General features: G+C 38.9%; 1 protein-coding gene across 8 annotated transcripts in view; it reads left to right on the forward strand.

The window, feature by feature from the left end:
* The window catches only part of tenm3 (teneurin transmembrane protein 3), a 289016-nt gene that overhangs the window by 139465 nt on the left and 125756 nt on the right, over positions 1-23795 (forward strand). For 4 of the 8 annotated variants that reach the window (XM_059554325.1, XM_059554320.1, XM_059554321.1 and 1 more), the window contains one exon: positions 17959-18165. The exons of the other annotated variants lie outside the window; for them this stretch is intronic. In XM_059554325.1, the coding sequence (XP_059410308.1) occupies positions 17959-18165 (207 nt within the window). The remainder of the gene's footprint in view (positions 1-17958; positions 18166-23795) is intronic. 8 annotated transcript variants of the gene reach the window in all.

Genomic DNA, 23795 nt, shown 5'->3' on the forward strand with positions numbered 1-23795 from the left:
CCCTAGTCGAAAGTCAGCTATTTCAGTATACTTTCAAATATTTTAATCAAATACTTCTATTACCAACTCTGAATCAATTTTAGTATTGTATTGATATACAGATTTTTAGAAATCTAGCAAGTGATATTTGGGCTGTGCTGATAAAATCCTGTATGGTTATTTATCAGTTCTTTTTCCAGACAGTATTGTATTGATGCCTTAAGGTCCTTGTTTTTGAATTATTTATGTTTTGAATCATATCATTTCCTACAGTTCAATTGAGAATCAGCGATCCAGCAGTTCTCAGTGCGATCCGAGCAGTTTCTATGAGATTCTCTCAGGTTCCCTCTGTCTCCCTGACAAGCAAAGTGTCTCTCTCATTTAGCTCTGTTTCAGTCACGATCCAATTATGATAGTGAGATGTATCGTGGTGTGTTGTATTGTGCCATATGCATCACAGCGCGTATCGTATCGAGGTGGTTGTCGATACCTGGCCCTAGCGTATCACACAGTTATCTCCCCCCAAACAGTCAGTTGAATTGAAGCTCATGTTTTTGCTCTATTGAGTCATCTCTTTAACAGTTTGTGCCAGCATCAAGCTTATGCCAGCTTTCACACAGACTCACAGGTGTATCCATCTCTCCTCTCTCTCTCTCTTTCTTTCCATCCCCAAATAGCAGTTCAGTCTATTTCAGTGTCTTGTCCTCATAACTCTTTTCTCTCATGCTGTGATTGCTGACTAAGTCTTCTGTTGTGCGCTGGGCTTTAGTTTTGCGGTTAATCACCATCTGTTTACTGAGTTGCTTGAACACACAGTGTCCCAGTAACGTTAAACAGCCCAAAAACATCTCCTTGGCTCTGGCCGAGAGTGTGCCCAGGGACTTTGTTATGGCACATCCTGCTCAAACTGATGGCTAATTAACATTTATTTAAGCTTTCTAAAGGCCCATTGTGTCCTGTTTACCTTGCCAGCCAGTTTGCTGTATAGGTGTGTGCGTATGTGTGTCTGACTTTGAAGCGGAGCTGGAGGATGGATGCTAATGGCTCTTACAGCAATGTGAGTGTGGTGTCTTTCTCTCTCTTGCAGTAATGTGTGTGAGGGACACTGACGCGGGGACTCGAGCAGTGTACAAACTGACATTGTTATCATGCAAAGGAGAGTTGCGCCGCATATTAACACCCCAACACCTCCATAATGAGGGACCTATCAGAGGATGTGCCCTCATTAGTCAGTAGTAGGGAACTGCCCCCCCCCCACCCCCGCCACGACACACACACACACACAATGAAGGCATCACTTTATTTCCAGAGGCCAGTCAGTCAAGTAGATGTTACAGAGTGCTCTAACTCGGCCCACCAGTGGCCTTTCAACTTCATACCATTAGAGAGCAGAAAATAGACATATCACCCTATTGACACAAATCACTATTTTATCTCAGGGGTGATGCCATTCCAATCAATGCCCAGAAAAAAAGTCTTGCCTATCACATTGGCTGTTATTCTGTCTCGTATGTGTCTCTGGTCGATTTTTATTTAAGCAATGCTGCCTGAAGCTCTTACTAAACCCATTGAGCTGCCAACTGACTAAATAGACATCAACATACTTTTACATTTATTCATTTAGCTGATGCTTTTTCCAAAGCAACTTACAAATGAAGAAGTGTTTTATTATAAGAGTCAATTTTTTTTCAATACAGAATGGCAAATGTAAGCTGTAAGTGCATAAGAGTTTGCTGTTAGCAAAATTGCTAACATTTTAAAAATAAAAAAATTCAATAAAAATGTAATTATTTGTGGTGAAATAGTAGGCCTAGATTTCTAATTGGATTGAGTTGAATAAGAATATATTTATATCATTTTTCATGATCTGCAAAGAAAATATGCAATGCTACCTGAGTTTAATCATAGCTACGCTGCCTAGTGTTTGAAACAGATGTCTTCAGATGCTAAGTAGACAGTTCACTAGATTTTGGAACAGAACTTGTGTGTGTGTGTGTGTAAAATCAGAGCTATGGACAGTGTTTATTTATTATGTTTACACGGGCATGCTCTTAAATTGCAACCTTACTCAGCTTGACAAGACACCAGATTTATTTCACAATGGGAAAAGCAAGTTTCTTTTAATGGGTCTAATTAGCATTGGGTTCACTCTGGCCATTTATATCTGCATGCATGAATGTATTTCATCATATTTGTGTGACTGCAGTTGGGAGACCTTCAATCAGTCAGTTTGGTAGGGCTTCATGTTCAGTCACAATAGTGCTTTAGGCCTGTGCATGTGTGTGTCTATTAGAGTGTGTTGGTTGAGACTGGAATATTTCCAGGGTGGAGCCAGGCTAGACGTAACCTATTTCAGCACTTCAATTTCATCAAAAAAAAACACCTGTTGGAAGCTCTTCAAAGCTCCTCAATATCTGGAAATTCTCTCCCTTCTGTTCTGAAAATAAAGCAAAGCACACACAAAGGCATAAAAATGCATCATACCATAGTAATTCCACCAGTCATCCAGTGGTGTAGACTATCCCTGTGACAAACGTCGCAGTGCTTTTGATGTAGGAATTCAGGTCAACCAATCAGGTGGACAGAGACGGGCATCAGATGGCCTGCCTTTTTCAATGCTCAGAGGTCACACAAACCCTTTAGCCACACATGCTCCTCTCTTCTTTGGTGTGTTTTACTTGTGGCATTTTATTTAAGTGTGTGCTTTCAAGTGTGATGAAAGGCATGAGTTTAAGACATTAGCTTGGTTCAAAAACTGATAAAACTGCATTTACCTGCAAGTCTACTTCCTACATTGGCAGCACATTTCAAAAAGTTTTACATACGCAACAACTTTCATACAACACACTAACAGTACAAGAGACTTAACTCGCTATTAATTCTAACAGGATTAGACAAACATGTTGACACTACACTGGAATACGGATAAAAAACATAACATGCAAATAATGAATATTAACGGTACTCTTTCCACTGAGTTTGTTGCAATGCAATCTGGTATTTACATGTGATGCTGCATTTTATTTAGGTCAGATTTTCTTGTAAAGTGCTGTCACTTTGACATGATTCGATGCGTTTTTGCAGGTGAAATACAGTACTTTAGATAGGAATCCACATGATCTAGAATTTTGTGTGTATGTGAAAGATTTTCCTATGCAGGTTTCACAATGGGTTCAGTGGACACACAGATCTGGCTCATTGACCAACAGAAAGCTGCTTGTATTTAAAGTGTCTTCCTGCGTGAGCTGTGCTTCATACATCGCTACGCTATTAACAATAGACAATGGACCTTTTTTGCCTGTGAAAATTGCCAAAATGTTGCTAATGTCCACCTTAAGGCAGCATAATTATGTCGCTTACCTTTTAGTAGAGACTTCATTCAGTTTCTCTTTTGTTTTGTCCTCTACTATTCTGCACAAAGCAGATTTTTTTTTCACTCTCCATGTTAATCTCTTAATCTTCTGTGAGTTTTCCAGCCCTGTCACTATTGAACACATTGCATTCGCGTTATTTCAGTGGTGCACTTTTGACCTAGATAAAGTGAGGTTTAACTGCAGAGTAAATGATGTGATGTTAACCCGAACCTAAGGAACCTGCATCATATTGATTCTCACACACTTGAGCAGATTTGTACCGCAAGGCTTTTGGGGGATTGTGGAGCATCTGACAAGCATTCCAGCCTTTAGGACAAGCCCCTGCCACTCAGCAGCCAGTCATGTTCACACACTTCTTCCCATGTTCGCACACACAGAGAGGGTAATTTGGAAAGGGGCTGCTGAGACTGACATGTCTGCACCGCATGCATCTCCCCCACCCCACTAAGGAAAAAACAGGCAGACAGAGGGGCTGTTGTGTGTGGGCTGCTCCCCGAAATCTCCCCCACCCCACCCCAACCAAAGCTCCAGAGCCTTTCTTTGACAAATACAGCCTGCAGGTATGAGTGGTATCCGGTCCATTGGTCACTCACTCCATGGAACAAAGCACTTGGAACAAAGTGCACAATCGTACCAGTGAATTCATATTTATATTATAACATATGCAGCTAACGATTGTCAAATACATTCAGTTTACTACTCTGAGAAGAAAAAAAAGAGAATAGAGGGAGAAAGATGGAGGGCTTAGGACAGGCCGAATGGTATTTGAACCGAATTAGATTTTAAATTTTAACAGAGGTTAAGGGGGTATGGCAGTGGTAATTTGGTGTTGTTCAAGAAAATGGAGGAGGCATTCGGGAAGACCTTTAAAAAGCCAGAGAGGGAGTAGAAAAACAGACCCTTCCAGTAGCTGTAACTAGACCTGAATCCCTCTCTAAAAGGAAAAGGCGAGAGAAAGAAAGAGATACACAGAGGTGAAGAGAAAGGCGATCCTTATGAGCAGAGATGCAGGCTCTTATCTGATGAGGAACAGCTATCGTAAATATCCAGCTCTGCTTTTACAGGAAACACATTATGCACGTTGATCTGGAGAGCACTCGGTCAAAACTAAAATGATTCCCTGTATGGGATCGAATGTCTGATATACTACTAGGTATGGGATCAAAGAACAGAACAGTATATTGATTTATTCTGATTTTGATTCCCTTCTTGCAGAAAACAATAGCAGCCACATATCATTTGCCATTTTCTTCAAGCTGTGGGTATATGACTGATGGATGAAGCTCCCACATCTGTAGAGAAAAGTATATTTCACAGTGGAGCCCATTTTTGTGTTACAGTAAAGAAAATTCTCGCAATGAATGCTATATACATTATTCCAAAATTAATTCATTTTGGTGGTAAAATATTCCCCAGACACTTCTTTATAAGCTTCATCCAGTTGGTCTCACAATGAAGACCGTGAATCATGATATTTGTGTGTGTGTGTGTTTGCAGAAACTATTTTGGGCGTGTGCAATTTGACAGCCATGTTGTTTGTTGTCAGGATAAGCTGTGTTTTGAGGAGGAAGATTGTGCACACACACACATATAAACATACACATACACACCCGCACAGATGGGCTCTTTTGTGTAAAGCTTTATCTAGGATCTGAGGCGTGTTTACTGCAGTTGTCTGACAGTGGCTCTCTAAGCCGCGGACGTGTATCTGAAGGAGTGTGCTTGCCTGGATGTTTGGGAGCTCAATGGCCACGACTGAGATCCAGGCCAGATGCGTGGGCACGCAACACCCGCTGCTCCATCTACGCCCAGCATCAACCCTCGCTCTCTCCGTCTTTGCCACAGGCACTTCACGGGGAAGTGTACATATTTTTTGCCATCATCGGCAGGATTAAAGCCTTGCATGTAAAGATGGAAGAAGCATCCTGCTGAAGTCCTAGTGCCTTCCGTCTCTCTTTGTTCATCTCGGGCCAGATGTGTTGTCTCCCTGTTGTTGGTCTGGGTGTGCGAGGCAGGTCTCCCTTTGCTGCCCAATCCGCCATCCTCTCCCCAGCTCTGTTCTCAGCTGGTGTCATTTGAACATCTGCTCCCAGAGAATTGCCACCAACCAGACAACAGCGTCACACCATTTTCTAAAAAGCAATGCTGGCATAAAGTTAAAAGATGAAGGCTCTCTCACACCTCACAGACTTGTGCCAGCCAGCTGAGACTGACCCTGAGGGGGCTTGACTGTACGGATAAGCCTCTGGCCTCCTGTTAAGCCATCTGACACCTCTGACTGACCTAGTTTAGGCGGCATTATTGTCACTCATCCATTCACCAAATGAATCCTGCTTATTAAATCCTCTCTTTGTGATTGAGCCCAATTAAAATTAGTTGTGAGTTTGTTTCACAGGTGAGATTGATGTATATATGGATGTGTAAATTATCCTCAGGGGTAGACAGCATGCAAGCTATCTTTGATAAGTATAGTTATTATGAAGTTCATACGACCTGGACCACAAAACCAGTCATAAGGGTCAATGTCTTAAAATTGAGATTTATACATCATCTGAAAGCTGAATAAATAAGCTGAAATCTTATGGTGCAAAAAATAAATAAATAAATACATAAATAAATAAATTCTTGAGAAATTCACCTTTTAAAGTTGTCCAAATGAAGTTAGTACTAATCAAAAATTTTGTTTTTATGTATTTAAATTAGGAAATATACAAAATATCTTTGTGGAACATGTTCTTTAATTAATATCCTAATGATTTTTGGCATAAAAGAAAAATCAATCATTTTAACCCATACAATGTATTGTTGGCTATTGCTACAAATATACCAGTGCGACTTATGACTGGTTTTGTGGTCCAGGGTCACATATCCACTTTTACGGGTTCAAAAGCAGCTTCATTTGAGCAAGACGGAAGGAAGCTAGCTGAAATTGAGAGTCTAATTTGTTTCCTGCTTTATAGCTCTGTGCTCAGGGACTCAGGTTTTTTTTCCATGCACAATGATTTGCGATTGATGAATCCCCTTGACACTTCAACTGCACCATCTCCTGGCCCGCTGTCCCACAGTGACCGTCTTCGCACCTCTGATTGGTCCCTAGCTGTGGTCTCCTGAGGTAATAGCGCAGGCCGTATGGCAGGTGTGCTGCGGGTGTTGTCTGGTGGCGAGCTCCTTGACTGATTTTGTTATCACAAGGGATGAGGATAATGAAAGGCTTGGGTGTTTGTGTATGTGTATGTGCGCGTGTGAGATTACACCCTCCGAGAGGCCTCAGCCTGCCATTTTGCCCAGGAGGTAGCACTGGCAGTGCTGGTTGGTTTAATGCAGAGAGATTAGGCCTCTCCACAGAGGTAATTGCTCACAGCACGCTCTATTAAAGACAAAAGGAAGGAAAACTGCTATCTGCAGCAACAGCTAATTTATTATGTCTTCATAGCAGAGTGACTGTATAGCCACGTGACCGTGTTGATGCCAGCTCCATTGTGAAATATGAAAGCCACCAGCCCGTTTCAGTTTAATTAGTGTAGTGTTTGCGTGCGGAAGGGTCTTTGACAGCGTCACAGAAACACGATGAGCTTTTGTTCCTGGACAAACATGTTTTACATGTGTTTACTGAATGCTTTTTCCCATCCGTGCTTGAAGGTCTGTTCCAACCCTCTTAATGGCTCATAAAAACACCACAACGTACTAAACTGTGCTCACCCACACAGTAGAGTAGGGTTCAACTGTCTGAATCCAAAATGAAAATCTGGCAAATAAACCAAAAGTTTTTGGACTTTGCAAAGATATTTTGACATGAAGTGAGAGAGCAATATTTATGTTTTCCTGCAAATTTAGGTAATTTTAATTTAAGCAATTTTGCATGTTGACCAAGTTAATCGTACCACAAAAAGGTTAGATTTCCATCTATTAAAGCACAAGCTCCTTAGGAACATTCATTTATCATGCATGATCTTCATTAAAGTGTGAAGTTTGAGTGCTGGTATCATTAAAAGGTGGAAAAGTATAATATATAAGTTAACTGTAAGTTAAACTAAACATACTGTAAACATACATCCTGAAATAGAAACACACCAACAATGTGCCTGAACACACCTCTTTTTTAGACCAGCATGCCCATGGGCGCATATGCATTTGCTATTTAAACAATGTGGTGCAGGACGGAAAAATGAGAACTTCATCGGGCTAAAACTAGCAAAAACACTTGAGTCACATGTTCCCACAAAAACTAGATGGAATAAAAGTAGTAGGTTTTAGTTTTAATTATGACCAAATTGTGAAATAACTGTATGTACTTTTGTTTAATGATTTTGCATATGTGTATGATTGTGGCCGTGTGGCATAGCGGAAAGAAAGTGGGAGTAGGTAGATAGCAAGATCAATAGCTCAGCATTCTAAGCATGCACATTTCTCTTCGTGCTTATCTTTTTTCACTGCAAGCAAGGAAGCCATTGTCCCCACTTGTTATTTCCAAGCTGCTTTTCTTTTCCATCCTCAGCAAGTGCTGGAGCTTTTTTAACTGTGTAAAATTACCAGCTAGCACAATGCCCTTGGTGTAAAGAGACATAAGCAGCATCACTCACGAGTCTCTCTTAAACTTTATTTAACGTGTCATTCATCTTTGTTTTAACTCCAAAAACACGCTTGTGAAAGAAGGTGCTATACTTAACAGCACATGAAACGGTGCCATAAAAAGGCTGAAAGCAAATGGCAACCAGCCACTTTCTCTTTCTTTTTTCTCTCTCTCCCTCTCTCTCATTAGTTGTGATGCTTTCCCTCATTCTCTTAACCGAACCTAATTCTTCTTTCGTTTGCTCTCATTCAGTTACCTAAAGCGGGTGGGTAGGATTAGGGTTTCCTTCTGACCCCTCTGCTCAACACTTCACCTCCGGATGAGCTGGCCTTTCACAAGGACTTAACTACTTGAACCTTCTCCCTTGTGCATCTTCTTTCAGAATGCCCATGTCTTAGGAAGCCTAAGGCTGACCTTGTATTATACAGTGTATAACCGGAATGGGAGTTATTTAAGTCATTGGTTATGTCTACTCTTAACAACCTAAAACAGTAAAAAAAACTGTTGCTGTTGGCAGATTGAGGTTACTCTAGTTTGCTAGTTCAGCAGCTGGGTTGTGAGTGGGTCCAAACCCTCCCAGAGGGACAGTTTGCTTGCTGAACTGGAAAGGAGATTGGATTTGTGGGTGCAAAGGTCAGTTTGTGGGGGTGGTGGCCTGGGGTTCCAACCTGACCGCTGAAACCTTCATCATCCTACTCATGTCACATATGGAGTTTCTCTCTGTCCTATTTTCTATTTTCTGTCTCTATCTTTTATCTAGCTAGCTAGCTAGGAACCAGACTAGGAAGCATCACTCACCACAATCACAGTCATGACATTTCTTAGATTATATCTAGCCTACATCCCCATTTGACATTCCTGTACGGTAAATATCTGCTTCTGGAAGCCAGTTCATAATGCCAGCTTATCTCCAGCTGGTGTGGATTGGCACTCGTTGGTTAACTGCTTGGGCTGAACCCAGTCACATATTTTTGCATTTGCTTAAATCCCTTATTCTGGCACATTGTTGAATCACCCCGACACAACGCAGAAGACCTCAGTTCCCAGCTCATTATATACAAAGGCTAAATGACTCTTCCTACATGTAGCTTCTTATATGTGTGTTTATAATATCTGCATATCAAAGATCAACAGCTTTGTCTGTAAAAATTGTCTGTTGACAAAGAGCGCTCGGCTAGCCAAAAATTGTCCCACTCTTTCTGCCATTGTGGCAGCTAATCACATGTGACCCGTGTAAGGACCCTGCTCGCACCCCTCATTGTAATTGGCCATGTGATTATGTGTGTGTGTGTGTGTGTTAACAGGCTGTCCCTCAGCACCCTGCTGTTCCCATTTGCTGGTTACAGCCATAAACTGGGCAAGCCCTGATTGTTTTAACAGCACATGTGTTGATGAGCACTCTTTTGCTTTCTCGCATAAGTATGACCCAATTAGACTTAAGGCAGAAGTCTCTGGAACTGTGTGAGTATGCATGCATAAGTGTGTGTATTTGTACTGTATATATAAAAAGTTGAAATGACCTTGCTATTTAGTGGTGTGTTGCGTTCGTTTATTATTTTCAGCGAAGCGCTGCAGCTTGGGAAGTGTAGTCAGGCACATTCACCGATTGACATCTTTTCACCCATTCATCCTCTAATCCCACCATTCTTTTTCTCTTCTGCACTGGTTTTCATTTGTTTCTGTATGATTGATTGTTGACCTTCCTTTATTATCCTATAGACTGGGAACTCAAATAACCAATGGTGTTGCTGTATTTTATTGTACTCTATTCAACGTACAGTATCCACATACAAAAAATATTGCATTTTAATGTGAAACCCACAACTGTATGCATCATAACTTTCAATCATTCGCTTAACACCATTTTTTTAAATGCGAGTGTGTGTATGCGCATATACTAAGGTTAGCACATATTTAAACGCTACCCTCCAAAGTACGCTCTCCGCACACTTCCGTCTGCACCATTAACATCGCTGCGGCATGAATCATTGTAAATCGAATAGTGCACTTTGTGCGGGAATGAAACACGGCTGTCTCCGGATCATAATGGCGGAATTATAGCTCTCCCCCCATCATCACGCACGCGCTGAAGTCATCCCAAACCCAATTAAGGAGAATCCGTCTTCATTTGCTGGGTTTTGGAGGCTGACAGGCAGAGTGTCAGAGACATGCTTTGGGTTGTTTTCTTTTTGAGGCGAGGTGGGGGCCCGGCTCGCGGGGTGATCGATCACAGGAAGCAGGCCAGGTATTGAAGGGTGTTGTTGCGGAAGGGGCGAAGACCTTAGATAACATCATCATTAACCAGCAGACTGACACTTATGTGTGCATCATTACATGCATCATTGCGGATGGAGTGTGTATCATCATGAGTATAATGGTTTCGATTTTATTTTTTTTACTTATTGCGGTTTTCAATTTCAGTTTTGTTTTAATGGGGCTGTTCTTTTTATTTATTTTTATTATATTTTAATTTATTTGTGTGTATCTATTTGAAACAAATAGTTCTATCTGCCTATGGTGACACATACTAAAAAAAAAAAATATCACCCCATTGAATACAATAGCTTCATAATGGCAACATTTAAGTTCAAAGTTTTATTTGTCAGATTCATAGCAACAGCTGCTGTACTTGTGCACAATGAAATGCACCTATAAATGTGTCATTGCTGCTACATTTAGCTGTAAATTGTGACTACCGTCACTCTGGCATCTCTAAGGCATTTATGATTCAGCAACACGGATGGATCCGCTCAGATCTTATGCCAGTCGGCCCACTTCAGAAAACAGTCCCTGGATTTGGTTTAGAAGTACAAGGCACAGAATGTTTGAAATAAGAGTGTTTTGTTTGTAGCCGTTAAAATAAATTAAACAAAATTCTGGTTCTGGTTGTGTTGTTGTACAAAGTTTCAAGAAATTAGCTGTACCATTATTTGCTGTGTCCACATAGTGTTTTCTGTTTTTATGTATTTTAATTTGCAATGTAGTCCACATTTGTAGTTTCAGTTTAACTTTTGTTTTTAGCAAACTCACATTTTTATTTTAAGAAAAAAAAAAAATTAGCTGCTATATTTTGTCTTCATAGTGACAATATCCTCAATCAACACATGCATACATTTTTCTGTCTATGAATCCTCAAAAAAAAACACAAAGAGGTCTATGACCTGCTCTACTCTGGAGAGAAAAGAAAGGAAATGAGTGTTGAGAGGGAGGAAAGAGAAGTGAGATGAAGTAGAATGAGAGGTGTGATGATCTGAGAGGAGATGAGACGAGAGGGAGATGGATTGAGGAGGTGATTTTAAGAGAAGAGAGGGAGAATGCTGTTGGTATTTATGGATTTGGTCTCTTTTTATTTCTGTGGCAATAAGGAATGTCTTGTAAGGAGGGAGGGAAGGGGAAGCATGAGAGAGTCTGAACAGAGAGCTGAGGGATCGGAGAGCTCCAGCAGTTTTTGATTGTTGGTGAAATATTGGCATGTGCAGACTAGGGTGTTTGGTAATGAAGTTTAAACCTAGCTCACTCAGATTGATCATTCAGAACATCACCTCCAGGCATACCTTTAGCACTCAGCGAGACATCAAATATTTAAACACTCATAATTATTAATGGTGTTTATGATAGATCACCCAACTTTATCACTGTTTAATTAATTTCTTGCCACATCAATCAATTTAAATCAAAAGTTAACATTAAACAGCATTTTTCTACATTTATTTTTACAGACATTCTGCGTCAAAAAAAAAATTTAACAATTTTTTTTTACTTTTACAATGGTAATTGAATATTTGTATAGTTTTCATATTTAATATTAGTATATTTAATATTGTATTTATAAATAAACATTCATATTTATGTGGTATTTTATAGCAATAAATGCTACATCAAACTTCTGCAAAGGAATCTGTATCATGAAACAAGAAATCAGAATTTGCATTCAGACTCATAAATCATTTAAAATGTTGATTTTAAAGCATACATTCACCTTATTTTGCAGCCAGAGCACAAACTCCCGTGTTGGCTTTCAAATGTTGCTCTGTCAGCACCCTCACGACATGACACAAAATACTTTAAATCACAAAAGAGATCCTTGACTCGCTAAAAAACAGGTGTGTTGCTAATTCTGTGCATGCCTAAGCTATTGTGAATCTATTTCCTGTTCGAGGTGCGTCGGAGCATAGTCTGTCTCTCTCATGTTAGGCCAGCCAGAAGTCCCAGGTGTACGGGTATAAGACTATCTCTTTCTTCAACTGTTTTCTTGTTCCTCCTCTCTCTCTTTCTTTATCTGTTCCTCACCACTGAGGGACCATCTCTGCTTCATTTCACATGTCGCCTGAAGGGGAAAAGGGCTGCGGCAAAGAGAAGCTAGCTACGGAGTGAGAAAATGAAAAGATATAGGGACCAAAAAAGAGAGGGGAAGGCAGAGATTGAGAGAGCGAGGGATACTGGAGGCATTGTTCCACTCCAAGAGACACAAACTGTCTCAAGCTTTCTGGTATTCAACCCGCAGCGCCCCTGTGTGTGTGTGTGTGTGTGTGTGTGTGTGTGTGTGTGTGTGTGTGTGTGTGTGTGTGTGTGTGTGTGTGTGTGTGTGTGTGTGTGTGTGTGTGTGTGTGTGTGTGTGTGTGTGTGTGTGTGTGTGTGTGTGTGTGTGTGTGTGTGTGTGTGTGTGTGTGTGTGTGTGTGTGTGTGTGTGTGTGTGTGTGTGTGTGTGTGTGTGTGTGTGTGTGTGTGTGTGTGTGTGTGTGTGTGTGTGTGTGTGTGTGTGTGTGTGTGTGTGTGTGTGTGTGTGTGTGTGTGTGTGTGTGTGTCCAAAATGTTATAATTCTACAGACAGAACCGAAAAAGGATAAAATGACACTAAAAGATCAGTCTGATAGAAAATAGGCCAGAACGTCATCTCTCTCTCTCATTTTCTTTTATTTTCAAACTCTCAGTTTCTCTCTCATCCATTTTCAGACATTTTTTCACCATCTTCTTTTTACAATTTCTTCCCTGTCTATATTTTTATCTACATACATAAGTGCTGATGTTCAGGCCTACTGTTTGCATGAGTGGTTTTAATGATGCGCATGCAGGGCTCAACAATAAGAATAGCCCAGGGCCATTTCAACCCAGTTGATGGATAAGGGCACTGCTGCGTTGTCACTTCATCCTATGTTTGCTGCAAACTTCAAACTCATTGCAAACTTCATTTTCTATTGTGAATTGTGAATTGTGCAGGATTAAAAACCACAATTTTTAAGTTGTTTTGCCATCTATCATACCAGGAGCATTTGTAAAAATGTTGCATCAGATGAATAAATTAGACAATTTGTTGTCACTTTTTTTATTAATGTTTAGTTAAATATACTTATAATAATAATAATAATAATAATAATATTAATTTTATTATTATGTCTCACCACAAAATAATGCATTGGTTTATGTTGCTACATTTGTTTATTATTAGTAGTAGTAGTACAGTACTAGTGTTTTATCAGAAGTAGTATTTAATAAAGAAATAAATACACTCACACACACACACACACATAGATAAATAAATACTCATTTATTTAGCAAGGGTATAACTGATGTATACTCATAATTTAAAATATTTTATATTTTTACTTTAATTTAAGGTTTTAGTAATTTTGTAAATTACTTTTTTATGTCTATATGGTTTTTTATTAGTTGTTCTTTATTAGCTTTAGTTTAGTTTAGTAAATTTCATTTAGTATAGTGAAAAGTATAGCCTTAGCAACAACCTGAATTAAAAGTTTATGTATATATAATTTTTATTCAGTTGATTATTTTGTTTCAAGTATCGATTTTTTTTTATGACTTTAAATTTACTATTATTTGTGGTAGCCTAATGCTAATTATGCAGCATTCACCAACAATTGTTGTTTGCATTTTTCCATTTGCGTCCAATTAGAGAACGTATTAGTTATAATGAGCATTTAATCTCTAAAGGCATCCAGTCCGTTCATCCAGTTTGATGGAGCGTTTGTCATCTGTTAGTCAGTGAGCCCACCCTGCAGGGGGTCCATACAGCCATGGAAAAACTTCATAGTCCAACTTCACAGTTTTTTTTATTTATTTTTTTTCATCTTATTCATCACGTCTTTTTTCTCAACAATTCATTTCATATGCATCAAAGTCTGTGTATGTGCTCAGTTCTGCTACTGTGATGTGTGAACTGTTGTGTGTTCGCTTATTGTGCATCTCTGAACCACACTAGACACTTTTTTTCTCTCTTAAACCGTCAAATGGCACAAAAAACCAAGCTAGTGGTATATCAGATCATGAGACATGATTCTATATGCTCATGTATGATTTATCAACATACTGTTCTTGTTGAGGCATGTGTCCTTTGACTTTGTTTGTGCTCTCTGGCGTCCACTAAGGATCAGGTAAACAGACAAAGCGAGAAGGAGAAAAGAGAGAGACAAGCGGTTAGAGATTTCAGCAGTGCAGCTTTTCTTAAGCATTCCTGTTAGCACTGAGGCATGGGCTGCTATCGATTAGAATATGAAAACCTAGAGGCCTGCATATGGGGATGAGCAGGCAGCAGAGAGCAGTAGAACAGGCAAGCTGCACAAACAGCATGCAAACACACGAGCAGTGGCACAGGAAGTTGCTGATTAGGTTTGACCCGGTGTCACGCAAATAAAAAAAAAAATGCTGAAGAATGCTGTGCAAAATCACACGAAGAGAAGGGGGAAAAATCAATGACTGACAAACAAGCGCCTTTAGTTTACTGCCATGGAATGATGTGGAATTAATACCCTCAACATTGACTACTGTGTTGTGCATGTGTGTGTGTGTGTGTGTGAGTGTGTGTGGTAGGTGCTGTATGCTGTATTTAAAGCATAGAGCTCCATATGTGTGTGCAATTCAGTTGATATTGCTTATTTCAAAGGGTTTGGAAGTTAATGAAACTCATAATTCTGACTCCACCATTTAATAGGATAAGAAGCATTCAAAGCTATTGTGAAATGCTGATAAACTCACACCTGTGCACTTTCTGTATTAATGCACAAAGGTGATGTTGCTTAGCAACTACAAACCACCTACAGTTAGACTAATGTACACTCTGCGGAAAACTTTTTAATTTGTATTATTGATGCTAATCATTTATTTCACCTCACGTTGTGTCTAAGAAAGTCATTTGTAGAGTGTGGAATTTTTTGTTGAGTTCTGTGTGCCCAAATTCTTTGTCGGACAGCTGATCACTTCAGTTTGTTAGCATTGTTTGTTATGGCTGAATTGATGCACCAGCATGAGAATACCTCTTTTTTTTCACTGAAATGACACATTCTTCATTGTGTTTATGAGTTGATTTGTTTATGTCTGCTATTTCAACTGTGGTTTCATCTCGTCTTTCTGCTCTCGGCTTTCATTGACAGCTGCGCTGGATTATGTGTCGTGTTCAACTTCTTCATCTGCTTGCACAAATCATTACACACGAAAGAGTGGGTCAATCTGTGTTTGATCTCCTCACGTGTGTATGTGTGTGTGTGAAGCAGGCAGTAGGGAGTGCTGATGGAGCAGGTTGGCATTAAACCACATAAAGAACTTTGGTTATCACAGAGAGAGAAAGAGAGAGAGAGAGAGAGAGAGAGAGAGAGAGAGAGAGAGAGAGGATGAATGAAAGCAGGATAAGAGGCGAAGAGATGGAAGAAATGAATTTGAAAAAAGCTGCGAAACCAGGATTACACAGTGCCCTCTGTATACTCGCTTCCCTCAGTCCATTCAACAGCTGAATTCCTCACCATAAAAGGCTTGTGTGCTTCAAACCGTCTGAAACTTTTTAGTATTATCAGTAGCACTTTACGTGAAGTGATTTTAGTGCTGTTACTGAACATCACCACAGCTGTGATTCAGCCATAGACTGAGTAACAAAATAACAGGTTGCATTCTGTCTAAAATGTGTTACTTAACTTCTGTTTTATTGAACTCTTGTATGAAACTAATATCACACTCACAGTCATGCTGTAGTACTAAATATGATCTACCGCCCAAATCCCAGACATTTCTTGTTCATGCAATATTGTTTAAAAAGACATACTTGTTGTATTACATTTGTAGTACACCTTTTCCCATTAATAACTTAAGCCACTATCAAATACATTTTAAAGGCGTAAAAGTCGCAACTTTAAAATGTATAATATTAATAGTATTAATGTATACTTATTAATAATATAACCATGAATATGCTTTGGATAAAAGCGTCTGCTAAATGACTAAATGTAATGTAATGTAAATTTAATTACAATATTATAAAGAATTTAAAATGACCATGTTTTCACATTTATTTAGCTGACTTATATACATTATAACACACTTTCTCCATGAAATTGCTATTTTTATGTGATTCACAAATGTAAATTTAAATTGCCCTCAACTTCAGTTCTAAACATACAAACGCAAAAAAAAAAGAAATAAAAATAATAATAATAATAATTATAATAAAATATTAAGGTAAAAAAATGTATAAATAAATAAATAGTTAGCGACATTGCAATTACCTCTGCTGTGATTAATTGATTGTGAAAGTTGTTTTTCAGAGGATGAGCACTGTGACCAATCACAGCTGTGTTTGTTGTGTAATGAATGCAGTGGTGAATCAGAGGCCATTTAATGTGTATCTTTATATCAGTGTTCAGCCAAGAGTGAACACTTTATTGCTTTAGTCAGTTGGTCTGAGCACAGTAGATTCAACACACACACACACACACACACACACACACACACACACACACACACACACACACACACACACACACACACACAGTGGTGTATCAGTGGCAGCACATAATGTTAATGGCACTTAATTTGTTGGTTGGGATGGGCAGGCTGGCTGGTGTGAGCCCTGCTCCCAGAAGATCTGCCTGTAATTGTGTTTCATATCTTAAATATATAAATAAAGCTTGCAATAATTACAAAATAATAATTCTCCCCTGCTCTTTCAGTATCTATGTTTCTTTTTCTCTCACTATCATTCATACAGACACACACACACACACACACTGGTTTTTCATCTGTGTGCCTTTCTCAATTTCTATTTCACAATGCAGTGTGATGTAAAGAGTCGAAGCCAATTAGAAGGCTGTGTGTCCAGGACTCTAAAGCCACATGCCAAGGAAGCAGAGGTGACTTTGCTCACTGTCTCATGAGTGTGTCCAGACCCCTGACAGGGAGCTAAGAGCCAGTCAGTTTAATTAATATTCACTCATTGCCCTCACCCTTTGCCTCTCAGATCAGGGGTCCATGACCATGTCTGATAAGCTGTTATTATATGCTAAGTGGAGGCACTGAGCCCAGGTCAGTTTTTTTTATTTTTTTAAGCTTATTCATATAACAAGATGAAAACATTTTCATATGAATAGCATGAAATATGAGCTTTTCTCACACTATACATCAGACTGCTTTACTACAGAATATCACTTTGAATATCAAATGTTTTTTTTTTTCCTTTTTAAGTCTTTACTCATGTTCTTGCCTTAATATATTAAGTACGTGTGTGTGTGTGTGTGTGTTTGTTTGTGCCCATACCAGCGTCCATTTTTTAATGGCTGATTTGATGGTACATGGATCTAAGATGAAGATAAAGTGACTTTGGCAGCCAATGAAAGCAAGTGTGTGTGTTTGTTTTTGTTTGTGTGTGAGAAAGTGGTTTCCTCGGCCTCACAACTCACCAATGCTGTGGCCTTAAAGACAATTGTGGGCTCTGTGGAAAACATTTCCAACTTTCATGCAACCACAGCTAGTGGAGCAGAAACATCACAAACAGAATGCGCAAGCTGCAAACCATCATTCTTTGCTTTTTTTTTGTTTGGTAGCAGTTGATTTTTTTTGTTCACGCTGCTTGCGTTTATATTAATGCGTGCATTTGATACAGCTTCATGGACATGTGCTTTGGTTTTGATTTGCAAGAAGAAAAATCATACAAACATTTTTTAAGTAGCTGCTCTATGTTTGTTCTTTTCATTTGTGGTTGTTAGGTTTTTTAGTTTTTTGTTTTCCTTTGGTTTAAAGTGGTTTTCTTTTCTTTAGGTTCTCCCATGCCATCCTCTCTCTCCAGTCCATCAGTCACTGAGCATTCCCATTCTCAACCACCCTCACCCAATCTCCATGACAACCAGAATTCTGTCTTAAGTAATGCCACCACGCAGGCGGCGCAGGACTCTGATTCGGAAGAAGAGTACACGGCCGCTCTCTATAGACCCGTAACGCAGCCTGCCCTCAGCCACAGCTGTAATGGTAAGATGACCACCCCTCTCTCTTTCTCTCTCTCTCGCTCTGTCCTGCTAGGTGTGTGAAGTAAGAAAAGCGTGAAGGCTGTGTATTTCCAGTAAAACCCACTGGAGTGAACTGTATGCAGGCTTTGTCAGAAATGTTATTAGCTAATGTCACATCCAATCAGTGGTGCTCAACTTCTGGGTAGATTGGGGGGATGGTTAACTGATTTTGTGTGTAAAATGGTCATGGACCTCATATTGCACTCGAAAACCAATTTTGCATGCTCAAAATCATTTTCAACTGAGAAGCGTTATTTAGATTTTACTGAACTTTAAATTAAGTTGAAGGAATAGTTCAGCCACGAATAAAAATTGTGTCATTGTTTACTTACTGCAGGGTTATTATAGATAACTAAAACAAAAACTAAAAGTATAAACAAAAAAAAATGTTACGTAAAATAAATGACGACTGAAAAATAGAATGTATAAAAAATGAATAAATGAGTAAAATTATTTTATTTCAGTTAGTTTCTAACATTTCTGGTCAGCTTTTGCTGAAACTGCTCAGTGATTAAGAATGTAAGAATTTACATTTCTCTCTGATTCACTGTCACACAAAGCTCATCATAGAACATTTTCGGATTTCGATATGGCTTTTTCAAAAATATTACTAGAACAACAATCTTAAAAATAAAAATTCTTTATTAGCATCAATGGTTCTATCAAGAACCTTAAACATACATGCAACCTTTCAAATACAGAAACATTCTTTATAGTCAAAAAAGTTTCTTTAGATTTCTAAAATGCTCTTCAAAATTGTTCTTTTAGGAACTGTTAACTGAAAGGTTCCTTGAGGAACCAAAAATGTCTCTTCTATGGCATCAATGCAAGGAACTACATAAGAACGTTTTGACTGTGAGTGTGTGCAGTTAACGTCCACAAAAAAACATTGACAAAAAGTCAAATTATGTTTACCACAGACCTTATTTTACTCATGAATTGAAAAACCCCATGGTGAATCAGTCTTGGGTTTTGATATCATTGCTGCAGCACTCGATTAGGATAAAATTATCAGAGTAAACCAGTCTGGCGTTTGTGAGGGAAATGTTTGGATCAGATCAAAGCCGGACAGTGTCACATCAGATTCTTATTGTGAAAAGAGCTCATTGGTCTCTGCCAAAGCCACATCTGACTGCCTTTGATACTTCCAGACTTGCTAGATGTTATCAGAGGGTCGGCAGGGAGTTGGGTTGTTGGGGCTGTTAACACTCACCCGCAGAGAGACGCGGCTGAGACTCCCTCTGATTCTCCGATGACTATGTAAATGAAGCATACGCATGAAAAAACGACTAGTGGGACGCTAGCTTAAGATGCTGCTGATGACAGCTGGAGCTCCTAAGGCTCTCAAACAAAGGCACAGAGGTCATGGTGCATGAGGACAAGAACACACCAGCAGAGTGTTTGTTTGTGTTAGCATCTGAAAAGACACAAGATGAAAACAGTAACAGGGGGAGGCTCAGAGCATAGCTGCTGGAGAGATGGGAAGGGAGCACATAAAACAGAATGTGTTCTGAGTAAAACCACACACATTATATATGAGTCTTTTTATTTTAGGCATAATTCACAACAAATGCAAACTTTAACACAATTTATCATTCAAAACCCAAATTACCACATCTGTGGAACATATAAAGAGTTATCTTGTGCAACGTGCAATATTTTTTTTCATACAAAAAAAAAAAGAATGAATGGTGACAATAGCTTTCTAGTGAGATCTATCTGTCGTTCAACTGTTTATCAGTGAAATTGCATATATTTGCTCAATTTGGGCTTCTGTATAAAATGGAGCTGTTTTTTCTGCTTGAGTATAAGCTATATATTCTCTTATATCATACTAATATGAGTAAATATATACACACATTTAGCAGACACTTTTATTAAAAGTGACTTACAAATGAAGACAATAGAAGCAAGCAAAATATACTACCTAATGCGGTATATGCAGCAAACTTTTTTTATGTAAAAAAAGAAAGAAAAAAAAAGTAGATAGAACTGAGAAAGAATAAAGAATTCTAGTGTTAAAGGCACTTGTTTCTTTTTAAATAAAACAAATAGAATAGAAAATATTATATAGATGTTATATAAAAATATCTTTTTTTTTTCAATAAACTGTTCCACGAAAAAGTGATTTTATTTATTTATTGATATTATTAAATATGTCAGGCTTTATAGGGTTAAAAAAGACCTGGTCCATATCCACTTTCATTGTTTGTATGGAAGAAAGCAGTGGGGGAATTCTTAAAAAAATCAGCTTTTTTGTTGTAAGGGAGAAAAACCCCATTTGTTTCGAGTCAGCTACAGTGAGACATTGGCTTTTAAACATTACAAGCTACATAGCCTTAGGAACTAGAGGTGCTGAGGGTGCTGCAGCACCCCTTGCCACGGGGTCAGATCTGGCTTGCAGATTCTCCTTCTGATCCTTCTGATCTGATCCTTCATTTTTCTTGCATGCCTTGCTGCACGCGTCCCTTTAGCTCCCCCTCACTGATTTTATTTCATGTAAAATTTTATTATCGTAATTTTAAATTACGACTTGTAAAAAGCATTCACGTCTTTGTCCTTTTTATGAGCCATTTTCTGAAGCTTTCTTGCTTTTCAAGATGGGTCCTGATGATCACATAAGAACAACATAATTGCACTCTAGTCTCTATACCTGCCACACCCCTTAGGATGTTTTGTTGTGTTTTCATCCTTCATGTGTTCACTGACCCTGTTTCTGTCTCTCTTTCATTAGTTAGTTTCTTGTGCCCTTATTTGGTTATGTTCCTGTTCTTGTTTGTCATTATTAGTTCTTTCTCCTCACCTGTATGTCCCTCATCAAGCTCCCCTATATTTAGTAAAGTCTTTGCATTCTGTCCTGGTCCAGTGTTAAAGTTGAGTTGTGGTGTTGTTACTCGTGTATCTTCTATGGATTCCTTCTGTGTGGATTGTATTAAAGATTATTTACCTTCATCTTCATTGTGCTTTTATCACACCACACTGTGAAATAGAAACATAAAAAAAAAATTATTGAACTAAAAAAAAAATATATATATATATATATATATGTATGTATTAGTTCTCACATAACTCTGTCTTAATTAATTAGTATGTTCATCTGAAAGAGTTTGGACTGTTTAATATCTGCGGCCCCACTCTGCAACATTAAGCCAGATAAAATAGATCTCACGACTATGAACTTATAAACACATTTGAAACACATAAATGAATAGTTTTACAATTGCGCTCCACACAATCCAGAACTATCTTCTGTTTAAGTCGCTGTTCATTTTAACCAAGCTGAAATCCTGTGTCACCATCAGACCTGTCAAGATCCACTTTCTTCACTCTGTGTGGTTGACACGGCTGTTGATGTAATTTTAACTCTAAAAGCCTGCCTTAAACAGAAAAACTTTTCATTTGGCCTAGTATTTATCCATAACGAGGATTATTAGATTTGCTTTATGAGGGGAATGCATAGAGTTACTTCACCATTGTTTATTCAGCAGAATAGCGTTGCAAATTAAATTTAGGGCTCTCCTCTTTAATTCCTACATTCTGCAGCACATAAGGAAAGTATGTTGTTTTAAGAACACTTTATAGGATATAGGACTTTATGTCTCCATGCACTGACATCAGGAAAGTTGACAGACTTCCGTTCTGAGCCCAAACAGGACCACACATGTCTAGATGTTTACATTATGCTGCTTTTAACGAAAATTCACCTTCTATTCATCCATACGGCATGATCCATGTACTAATCAAAAGCAGCTCCAATGAAAAGGAGAAAAAAAAGTTGATCGGTGTCGGGCTACTCATAATGGATGAGCTTTTATCTGCATTGAGGGGCTTTCTCGATAACCATCTGGATTCACGGCGATGCAGGCTTGACTAGGAAACCCCACGTTTACCGCCAGTAAGTCTTTTAAGCTGACTCGCGTGTGGCTGTCAAGTGTGGATCAGGAAGCACTCCAAGTACTGAAGTTTCATCATTTGAAACAATCATCGATATTTGTGATGAGTGGAGGTGCTGTTGCTGATCGTGGGGAGACGCAGGGCTGCCCGGCCCACTTAGTAGATCAAACTGAAATCAAGGTTGAGAGAGAGAGAGAAGGGTGGGGGGGCAGGCTGAAAAAAAGGCTCTAGTGCACATCCTCAGAGGCCAGGTTTTAATAGTCTGAGAGTATGTAGACAGCAGGTCAGTGCACCGGCTCCTGTCTGCAGCACTCCATATTAAAGACACGAACTAGGCAGAACAGGAACTGGAAAGTGGGAGACGCAGAGGAAATGGACAGAGGAAGGGGTTAATCGAGTTAGGTCAATTTATTTATTTATTTATTTTGTTATTTGTTTATTTTTTGATAGTATTAATACCTTTTAATTTTGCTATGTATCTGCACTTCATCTTTATAAATCAGTTTACACTTAATAGTTTGTTAAATTGTACACATATACACTCAGATTTGTTAGGCCATTAATTAATTAATTAATAGGTAATAGATTTAAGGTGCTATTTACCCACTTCATTGCTCACTTCATTGCTCACTGATTGCTTTTTATAATTTGTTATATTTTATTATAAATACACAGTTAAAAAGCTTTGGGTGAGTCAGATTTATTTATTTACTTATTTTTATTTTCAGAATTAACAAAATGCTGTTGTTTTGAAGTTACTTTCATTAATAAAATATTTTCTAAAGAATCCTATTATTTTAACACTAAATCAGCATATTGTGATTAATGATTTCTATATATATACACACACACATATATATAAATATTAATTTCATTGCATTTAAACTTCCTAAAGCACCTCCTAATTTGCCTCTCTTTGTGAGAAGAAAAATAAAGGTTGAGAAAAGGGCCTATAGAATAAGCATGTCCTATTCTGTTGTTATCGGGTCAAGACCCGCTTGAAATGCAGAATACGCATCAGTAAGATAGACAGACAGACAGCAAACAAGAGCTATGTCCGTCGAGAGCGATTACCCTCCGCCTGCGTAACCCATCCAACATAGACTGTTGTTGTCAATTTGCCAGCCAGGGGGCCTTCTGAAGCTGCCAGCGCACCGTAGTGCAGACTCTCTGAAACTGAGCTTTGGGTCACCAGGCCTGTCGAGCTCCTCTTCTCTCGTGCACCGATTGCTATTGTCAGGTGCAGTGGGCATGAAAGCAGCAATTTTATAGCACAGGAACTCCAATAACGTTTACCGATGCCAACGGAGGCCTCCAACTCTGCCTTGCTCACTCCACCACGCAGGTTGCTTAAGTTCCTACTATTTTTAGCTTTTCGGATTCTAACTTCCATTCTCCTTGCTGTCTCCATGTTTTCTCAGTGAATAGGGAAAGAAATCTGGCGTATGGGCCACAGTTTAAATTAGCCGACCACATCAATGCCTGCTGGAGAATGAACATGAGAGCGTTCAGTGTGATCCAGCTCCAGATGGGGGGCAGTAATGGTCCAATGGGGCTGTAAAAGTTGATGAATCAGGGTTGGATGCAGATCAGAAGCATTGTTCGCTCAAACTGTGCTTTTTTCTGGAAAGAGGTTAGGTTAGGGCTAGAATAACACCTCTGAAAATAGATTTTGGGAGCTGTTTAGTCTAGGTTTTT

This window comes from Carassius carassius, chromosome 7, assembly GCF_963082965.1.
Source record: "Carassius carassius chromosome 7, fCarCar2.1, whole genome shotgun sequence".
Classification (NCBI taxonomy): domain Eukaryota; kingdom Metazoa; phylum Chordata; class Actinopteri; order Cypriniformes; family Cyprinidae; genus Carassius; species Carassius carassius.